Source organism: Nematolebias whitei, chromosome 7, assembly GCF_014905685.2.
Source record: "Nematolebias whitei isolate Nwh7 chromosome 7, NemWhi1, whole genome shotgun sequence".
Taxonomy (NCBI): Eukaryota; Metazoa; Chordata; class Actinopteri; order Cyprinodontiformes; family Rivulidae; genus Nematolebias; species Nematolebias whitei.
Window position 1 is genome coordinate 48,699,129 of NC_056504.1, and position 9,861 is coordinate 48,708,989.

Here is a 9,861-nt window from a genome sequence, read left to right on the forward strand (position 1 = left end):
ACACACACACACACACACACACACACACACACACACACACACACACACACACACACACACACACCTGTGTAACCGGAGACCCGCCTGTGAAGTGGATCTTCAGACGGGTTCAGGGTTCTGGCGTTCAGCGGCTCTCAGACCAGATTTTATTGAAAGGTTTAAAAAGTTTGAACAGAAACTTAACGTTTGGTGTTTTGTGGGTTTGGACCGTCTCAGAACCAAAGTTCCGGTTCTGTTTCTTTCATTACATCCTCCCAACAGGTCCCGGAGAGAAACCCAGACCTGTTCTCCAGTGACTGGCTCCAGCATCTCCTGGATGGTTCCAAGTCTTCCTCGACCCAAGTGAATATATGATCCCCGCAGAGAGTTCTGGATCAGAACTGGGCCCACAGGCACCCTGAGCCGAAGGCTGGACCTCCTCAGCTGACTCCATCTGATGAGAAGGTCCCCAGATAACAGAGCTCCTCTAAGACTGATCTAAGACTGATTTCAGTCCTGATCCAAACCCCAGGACCACAGGTGAGTGTTGGACCAGGAGCTTTAAATCCAGAGTTACAGCTCCTTCACCTTGACAGACTGGAGCAACATCCTTACTGCAGATGAGACTGTTGGTCCATCTCCTCCATCACTTAGAACCAGGACTTCCAGATCCCTGAGGCAGAGACAGACCCCAACCGGGAGGTTTGGGGACCATGGTTCTGGACTAAGAGAAGCTTAGTCTCATCCCAGCTGTGGAATGTCCAAGTTCACGGACTGGGGATGCCGTCAGAACCACATTCATTCAACCTTTATTTATACAGGTTAGTCCCATCGAGCCTCGGGGACTCATTTACAAGAGAGACCTGAAACATTACCTGCATAAAGCAGAGACGAGGTTCACAAAGCTGACCCGCTCCCCTGAAGTCCTGTCCACTAACAGCAAGAAGGATCAAGAACCAGGTCCAGTAGTCCAACCTGCACCAAGAATGAGCTTAGGTCTGAGTCGAGGATGTGGACACAGCTCTGGTTTTGGTTCTACAAGGACCTTATGGCCTTAAAGTGACCCAGCTACCCCCAGTTAGTCTACTCCAGGTCCTCAAAACCCAGGACCCCTCTGCAACTCCACAAAGGTCTGGTCCACTGTTCCAGGGACTGGAACAAAGCCACCCTACTCCTCCTGAATCCAGTTGGTCTCTGCCTCCAACAACCGGGACTAAACTTTCAGTTCAGTTTACTCATAAAGCTCCAAGTCAACAGAAGTCGTCTCAGAGCACTGAACAGAAACATTCATATATAAAAACAAGTTAATAACATTGTTCTTTTTTTCCTGAAATGAGAACTGGCGCTTGTTAGGTGGTCCAGACTCTCTGGTCCACCTCGGTCTGACACTCCGAGGAGACGTCACCGGTTTACTAATCAACGCAGCTTTGGATTGAGATAACTAACGAGGCATTAGCTGCTCGTTAATGTCAGGACCAAAACACCTTCAGGAGTTCATGGAGAACCTAAAACGAGTCCAGCCGTCAGATCAACAGCGTGACGTTCTCTTCAGTTTGGTTTTCAGCTGAAGCAGAAAGACGTGAAACATCCACGAACGTTCTGTCGGTGTGAGGAAAACAAACTGAAGCTGCAGGACATGTAGAACTGGATCATGTTCTGACAGGTGGAACCACCAGACTTTGTTGCTGATGAAGTCCTTTGGTCAAGTGAGAACCTCATCAGATCCACAGAGGGGAACATCAGAACAATCCGAGCAGAGAACAGAGGTTCTGCTGTAAGTCACAAAAAAACATCCCTCTGATTGTAATAAATTCATCTTTATTGTTGAAAACTGAATTTACAGTGTAGCTGAGGTGAGAACAAGGAGAACACAGAGAACAAGAACCAGAGAACATCCTCCATCCACCTGTTCCTCTGATCTTGTTTAAACCATCAGTTACTGTTTCTAATCTTTTTCTGTCGACAACTGTTGACCTACTGATTCCATGTTTTAGCTTTAATCTGACAGGAAGTGGTGGACTGTCACTTCCTGTCAGGAGGCGATGGACGGTCACCATGGAGCTGAGGACGGAGGACATCTTCCTGCTTTGTCTGATGGACACTCGGGTCCAGTTCAGTGGCGAGATGGACAGACAGAGACAAGATTGTTTCTATCTTCTGAAGTCCAGCCCCCGTTGATGGACGGAGACAAAATATGGAGGACAGAGGGAAGATGTACAGAGTGATGGACAGACAGAAGAAGAGACGGCGACATTCCAAACGTCTCATAGGCTCGTCTGATGGACGAAGGTTAGGAGGAAGCAGGACAGAGTGATGGACAGGAGGTCCAGTGGAGGTCCAGTTCTTGTGGTCTCAGCACATGTAGGGGTACTTCCAGTCTGTGAGGGGGGCCTGAGTCTGCTTCACCACCTGAGGAGACGTCCACCTGAGGACGTAGTGAGGACCACCAGGTTTGTCGTTTGTGCCTGGAGAGAAGACGCAGGTGAACACAAACTGTCAATCAGTTAACCGATCGATCAATCACTTCCTGACAAGATCTGAGTGTGGAGGAAGTTTTGGGTCGGTCCGGACCTGAAGCTCTGGCGCCTCCGAACGGCTGCTGGGCCACGATGGAACCGGTGGATTTATCGTTCACGTAGTAGTTCCCTGCCGCGTTCCTCAGAACCCTGGAGGCTTCGTCAATCACCTTCCTGTCAGTCAACACAAACAGAACCTCTGTCCGGATCAAACAGGACCTTGGCCCGGGTCAGACAGAACTGACTGAACCGTTCTTGGCATCTTACGTGTCGTGGGCGTACACGGCTCCTGTCAGCGCATACGGGGACGTTCTGTCAATCAGCTGCAGAACCTCCTGATAGCTCTTCTCAGGATAAACGTAAACAGCCAGAACTGGCCCAAAGATCTCCTGGAAACACCCTCCCCCCCCGCCACACACACACACACACACACACACACACACACACACACACACACGAGTGAGTATTTGAACTGTCCTGGAGCTAAAAGAACAGATCCTGGAGCAGAACCTGAGTTAGGACTTGCCTCGTTCATGATGGGGTCCTGCGGGTCTTTGGTCTCGATGATGGTCGGCTCCACAAAGTAACCTTTCTGATCGTCGCAGTGTCCTCCGGCGATGACGGCGAGGTTCGGGGAGGACTTGGCGTGGTCCAACCACCTCTTGATCCGAGCGAAGGACTGGATGAGGGAGGAGGAGGAAAACCTTTGTTAAGATGAAAACCTTGAGCAGAACATCGTCTGAGGAAACTCGGTGTACCTTATCATCTATGACGGCAGAGAAGAAGGTGCTGAAGTCCTCCACGGGCTGAGGAAAAAACATCATCATCATCATCGCAGGTAAACCTCAGTCAGACGCACCTGGAGCAGCATCACCTAACAAGCTCATCTCAAAGATTAAGGTCTAACAGTTTGTACTCTTTATTTACCTGTTGTTTACTCTTTATTTACTTGTTGTTTACTCTTTATTTACATGTCGTTTACTCTTTATTTACATGTTGTTTAACCTTTATTTACATGTAATTTACTCTATTTACCTGTTTACCTTTTATTTACGTTTTTTACTCTTTACTTACATGTCATTTACTCTTTATTTACATGTCGTTTACTCTTTATTTACATGTTGTTTACCCCTCATCCGCGGGCCATGACTTCAATCCAGCCCACTTCATAAAAAAATTAAAATTATATATATAATTTTTTTTTGGGGGTGGGGGTTCTGTTTAGTGCATTTATGATTCCATACAATAAAAATAAACAAATTTAAAAGGTAAAAAATCTTTGTAAGCTTTGGTTTATTTACATAATGACTTTAATCACTGGATGCCCCCCCCCCCCCAAAGTCCGGCCCCCGAGCTGTTGGCCGTCAGTAACCGTGGCCCCTGAGCAGTTTGGTTGAATAGCCCTGATTTATTTGTTTACCTGTCGATCACCTTCTCCTCACTGAAATTATTCTATTATTCTTCCATGAACAAAGAGTAGAGGAAACACCTTCATAGCCCCACCCCTCCCCCTCCATCAGGGTGGGTTTTCCTGTCCTCGTCCACTCACGTCTCCCACTCTGATGTCTCTGAGGACGTCCAGCAGCTGCTGTCTGATCTGAGGCCAGGTGGAGTCGGGGACGTACATCCTGGAGCACGCCGAGCACTTCTGTCCTCCGTACTCAAAGGCGGAGCGGATCGTCCCCATCACCACGCTCCGGATGTCTGCCGACGTGTGCACGAAGTGAAAGTTCTTCCCTCCGCACTCTGTGGACACAAACGTCCATCGGGTCACGGAACCTGCAGGACAACCAGTACCTGAGGGACCTAATGGAGCTCACCTCCGGCCAACCGAGGGAACGTCCTGTAGACGTCCAGGTTCTGGGCCACCTGCTTCCACAGACGCTTGAACGTCCTGCAGAGAAAAAAGGCCGTTGTCATAGCAACAGTCGTGTTGTAACCTGCAGAAACGGAAGGGGACGTCCTTACGGCACACTGCCGGTGAAGTTGATGCCCGCCAGGTGTGGAGAGGAGGTGACGGCGTCCCCGAACACGGGACCGTCGGCCGGCAGGAACTGGATGATGTTGGGAGGCAGACCGCATTCACGGAGAACTCTGTAGACCACGTAGCTGGCAGAAAGGGCCGTGTCGCTGGGCTTCCACAGAACCACGTTACCCTGACAACAAACACAAACCTTAATGGACCCAGAACTCTCCAATCAGCAGGTCCAGGTACGTCCTGACGCTCAGCAATCAAATGGGTCGTCACTTTTTATGTTTCTTGTAGGGAATGTGGAAAGTCAGAACCTGACAGACCCTTCTTTGGATCTGGATGGTTCTACATGCTGATTCTGTCCTGTTGGACCAGCCCTAACACTCACCATGAGAGCCGGAGTTCCTGCCAGGTTCCCCCCGATGGCAGTGAAGTTAAACGGAGACACGGCCGCTACGAAGCCCTGAAACACAGCAGGAACACGGGTCAGGAATGGGATGGAGGTTTTGTTCAGAGAGCTGCAGGTATTCTACAGAAACACGACTCTGATCCATCTGTAACACCTCTCCTGAGAAGGACGGTTGTTGAACTCGTACAGAGAAGAAGCGTGACGTTTAATCTGCTGGAACTCACTTCAATCATTTATAAACTGCGCCGACTTTAGACTGGAACATCTGAAGTTTCCTGTCAGACAGGAATCAGAGCTCAGCTCCAACCTAAAGTTACAGGAACTAAACCGAGACGCCCGTAGAGACTCCAGGACTACTTTCAGGAGACTTCACGTGAATTATTTGGATTTTTGAAGTTCAGACGACTGGACTGTGAGCCTCCGAGGCTCTGAACCAGTTCTGTTTCAACAGTCGCAGTCCTCTTTCTGTTTCCGTTAGGTTCTGAGCTCAGAGATGGTCCAGACCGCGGCTCAGGTGAGGTGTTCCTACCTCCAACCCTCGGTACAGCGAGGTGTTGGTGCTTTCCTTCGTGCTGATCGGTTGCTGTGTCTCCAGCTCCAGGGCGTGTTTGGCATTAAATCTCCAGAAGTCGATGAGCTCTGCGGCGGCGTCAATCTCTGCCTGAACCACCGTTTTACCCTGAACACCAGACAGACAGGCAGATGAGAACTCATCAGAAGATAGGAGAACCTGTAAGAACGGAGGTATGTAGGTGGAAAACGTGGATTCTCAGGAGAGACGCCTACCTGTCCAATCATGGTCTTGGCCAAGATCTCTGCTCGTTTGGGTCCACTGATGACATCAGCAGCCTTGAAGAAGACCTGGGCCCGGTCCTGGACGGGCTTCAGGTCCCACTCTTTCCTGGCTGCCACTGAAGCCTGGATGGCCTTATTGATGAGGTCCTGAAGTGGGTTCAACCAAACAGAACCATAAAGATCTAAGGATTTTAAGGTCTAAAAGCACTGAATGATCTGAATCAATGGTTCTGAAGAGTCCTCCTCCAACAAACAAGTCCAGTTAGAACCCTATGAACCAGATGAAGTCCCGACAGAGATTTAGAACCTTACCTTGTCAGCATAGCAGAACTTTGCCACCTTGTGAGAATGATTGAAGGGCTGGGAACAGAAAGAAAGAACCATCAAAACAGAACCTCACCCAGGGTAAAGTTTGATCACAGTCGTTTCCTCACAGACAGCTGATATCTGATGTCTTTGGTCCACACGTGTTCATCTCCCACCACACACGGGATTTGCTCAGTCTGTCCCTTCAGACTCTCCAGAACCTGCAGAACCACATCAGGTTAAACACAGTTGACTGAACGATGAAAGAGATGGAATGATAGAAACTACAAACCTTCTGGAGCTCCGCTCGCTCTGGACTTCCCTCTGTAAAACTCAGGATGGGTTCGTTGTTCACCTCCACTGCTGCACAGAAGAACGTCTTAAACCTGCAGGGAGAACAAAATGTCATAAACCTGCAGAGAGAAGAGAATGTCTTAAACCCTAAGAGAGAAAGTCTTAAACATGGAGAGAACATCTTAAACTTGCAGAGAGAACGTCTTAAACCTGCACAGGAGAACATCTTAAACCTGAAGAGAGAATGTCTTAAACCAAAAGAGAGAATGTCTTACACCTACAGAAAGAACAGAATGTCTTAAACATGAAGAGAGAACATCTTAAAGCCACAGAGAGAACAACTTAAACCTGAAGAGAGAACATCTTAAACCCACAGAGAAAACGACCTAAACCTGAAGCGAGAATATCTTAAACATGCAGACAGAACATCTTAAACTGGCAGAGAGAAGAGAATTTCTTAAACCTGAAGAGAGAACGTCTTACACCTGCAGAAAGAACATAATGTCTTAAATCTTGAGAGAGAATGTCTTAAACCTGAAGAGAGAACGTTTTAAACCTGCAGAGAGAACATCTGAACCTGCAGAGAGTACTGAACGTCTTAAGGCCTGGTTATACTTCAACAAGATGTAAGATGTCTAGTCTTGCTCAAATGAATGCAGACAGTTGTTTTCTCATGGACCATTTATATTCTAAAGAGAACCAAGGGGTGAACTCTTGATGAGTCATCCCTCCGAACAGAGTGCTTTTCAGAGTGGATGTTTATTTTTAGTTGATGGTGAGGACCAGGACAGAGGAGCACTCTCTCCTGGCGCTCACCACCACAGAGAGCCGCTGGTTCTCCGTGCTGTCTCCCATGTGCCATCTCCCATGTGAACAAAACACTCCAGTTTCCTTCCATGAGTTCTTTTACCATCTTTTTAAGTAGTATTTGACGTTCTTTTTCATGGCTGTATTTTTCTCACAGCCTCAGACAGCACATCCTTAGCAGAAGTTTTTCCCTGAAATCAGCTGACTGCAGCCACTTTACATAAACAGGCACACAAAGTTCTGACAAATCACAAATGCTCGCTGCACACCCTGTCAGACAGGTGTCAACAGGTGGTAAGAGTTGGACAATATACACCTGCGTCAGCAAGACACGAGCCTGTGGCTTTCAACCTGCGGAGAACGTCTTCAGGCTGATTTATAAGAAGTAAGAGAACGAGCCTCAGCGACATATAAATATAGATTTAAGACCTCAGGGCTTCACATGAACTTTACTCCTCATCGCGGATTTATTGTTTATGTGACCAGTAAATAAATAAATAAACAAATAAATAAACACATAAATGTAGCTTTATCATGAGTTGGGCCCACTGAGACCTGCAGAGTCCTGGTCCAACAGGAAAGTTCTGCTGGTTGTTTATTGATAAAACAGAACGTCTTCAGCTGTTCTTGCATTAATTACCCGAATCTGTTTTTCAGTAACTGGACCTGGTTTAATCTGGCCTTGATCCAGCTGCTGCAGATTTGGACTGAACCGGGCTAGAACACTAGATGGGTTCAACAGTCGCAAAGTCAGACTGGCTGGATCAGAACATCCATCCATTACCTCTACCCACTTCTTCCTTTCTGGGTCGTGAGGGTCACTGGTGCCCATGTCCAGGAGATACTGTGGGAAAGATAGAAGACACCCTGGACAGGTCTCCAGTCCATCACAGGGACACCTGAACAGGTCTCCAGTCCATCACAGGGACACCCTGGACAGGTCTCCAGTCCATCACAGGGACACCCTGGACAGGTCTCCAGTCCATCACAGGGACACATGGACAGGTCTCCAGTCCATCACAGGGACACAGGGACAGGTCTCCAGTCCATCACAGGGACACATGGACAGGTCTCCAGTCCATCACAGGGACACATGGACAGGTCTCCAGTCCATCACAGGGACACCCTGGACAGGTCTCCAGTCCATCACAGGGACACATGGACAGGTCTTCAGTCCATCACAGGGACACAGAGACAAACGAGTTGCCAGTGAACCTCACATGGAGGTTTCTGGTCTGTGGGAGGATACACACGGAGAGAACATGTGAACTCCATCCAGAAAGGTTCTGGCCGGGATTTGATCCTATGACCTTCTCGCTGTGATGCAACAGCTCTACCAGCTGATCACCCAACTTTTGTTCATAACGGATATTATTCAGTGTGACGGAACCGAACCACTGACCAGGTGCATGGCTCAGAGTCGACCGGATCGAACCGGATGAGTGAGCTTCATGTTTTCTGTCAGAACTCTGAACTGCTGTCGAGACAAAAACTAAACATTTCTCCAGGTTTCAGGTTAAAAATCTTTATGTGGACTGGATTCAGAACCGAACCAAACAGAACCAGGACTGTACTGACTCACCCCTCCTCTCCACTCATGTTCCTGCCCAGAACCCAAGCAGCTCAGCAGGACTCTTACAAAAAAACAAGTCAGGTCTGATTACAACACAACCTGAACTCTGAGCCGGGGGGAGGAGCAGCGCCAGCTGTGCGGTCAGAACCGACCCAAACCTCCCTGCCTGCCTTCAGCTGGAGTTTCTGTTCCAGCTGTGTTTGTTCTCAGTGACTTTGGAACTGGTGGGGCCCCTGAACAGTTATCTGGTCTGAACGGTCCAATCAGCAGGTTCTGGTTCTGGTCTTATCTAGCTTGCTGTTTTTAGACTCCATCAAAGAACCTTCTGTTTCTGAACCGGACATTTGGACCTCTAGGATTATGACTGTGGCTCTATGGAGAGAAGTTAGTCTAAGAACTATTTCTGGTCCAGATTGGGTTACGTTTGTGCACGGACCAGATGGTGTGCACGTGAGGCCAGAGCATGGAGTTAAATAAGACAACAAGATGTCCACTTCCTGTCCCGTCCACTGCCTCCATCTGTGACGTCGTGGAGGAGCAAAGATGGTGGCTAAAGAGACCAACCGGATCTGTGGCGCCAGTTACTCACTATCTTTATCAATAGAATTGATAATTAATGTTAATTTATTCAGGTCATGTAAAACAGCTGGGTGATATGTAAAATATGTTAAACTAGATCTGAAGTTAGTTAATAACACAGTATATAAAGCTTTTTGCACAACTGTGTTGGAATGTTGATTTATTATTATTTACCTGTTAGAAAGTGTTCACTGCAGACCGGCTGGCACCAATACCTTCGAGTCAGTTCATCAATTACCAGCGATCACATCGACTTTAGAGCCTAATTTTAATTTAAACGTTCCATTATCAGCTTCAGTTCTGGTCGGATCACGTTGAGGTAAATAAGATCAAATCTGATGACTCGAGAAACGAGGCACGTTTTCCTGTTTCTCTTTGGTTGGTACAAACGTGGCACACGCAGCCCTGTGACAGTTTATAAACATTAGACAGCTTCTATACGTTCTAATATTCTTTTATTATGATCAGTAATAATTCTGGGGATGAACCATTTGTACATCAGAGGATGAACCACGGGTACGTCAGGGGATGAACCACGAGTATGTCAGGGGATGAACCATGGGTACTTCACAGGATGAACCTGAGTATTGTCAGGGGATGAACCACGGGTACGTTACGGGATGAACCATGG

At 47.8% G+C, this 9,861-nt stretch overlaps 1 protein-coding gene across 1 annotated transcript in view; it reads right to left on the minus strand.

Moving 5' to 3' along the window:
- Positions 1–1,790: 1,790 nt before the first annotated feature.
- The window catches only part of aldh4a1 (aldehyde dehydrogenase 4 family, member A1), a 9,050-nt gene continuing 979 nt past the window's right edge, over positions 1,791–9,861 (minus strand). Inside the window, exons 2-15 of the mRNA XM_037679723.1 lie at positions 6,270–6,363; positions 6,106–6,198; positions 5,984–6,031; positions 5,663–5,818; positions 5,406–5,555; positions 4,856–4,930; positions 4,464–4,651; positions 4,316–4,389; positions 4,045–4,241; positions 3,254–3,301; positions 3,022–3,174; positions 2,763–2,884; positions 2,551–2,669; positions 1,791–2,444 (exon numbers count right to left, since the gene is read on the minus strand). Of these exons, the coding sequence (XP_037535651.1) occupies positions 2,332–2,444; positions 2,551–2,669; positions 2,763–2,884; positions 3,022–3,174; positions 3,254–3,301; positions 4,045–4,241; positions 4,316–4,389; positions 4,464–4,651; positions 4,856–4,930; positions 5,406–5,555; positions 5,663–5,818; positions 5,984–6,031; positions 6,106–6,198; positions 6,270–6,363 (1,630 nt within the window). The 3' untranslated portion in view covers positions 1,791–2,331. The remainder of the gene's footprint in view (positions 2,445–2,550; positions 2,670–2,762; positions 2,885–3,021; positions 3,175–3,253; positions 3,302–4,044; positions 4,242–4,315; positions 4,390–4,463; positions 4,652–4,855; positions 4,931–5,405; positions 5,556–5,662; positions 5,819–5,983; positions 6,032–6,105; positions 6,199–6,269; positions 6,364–9,861) is intronic.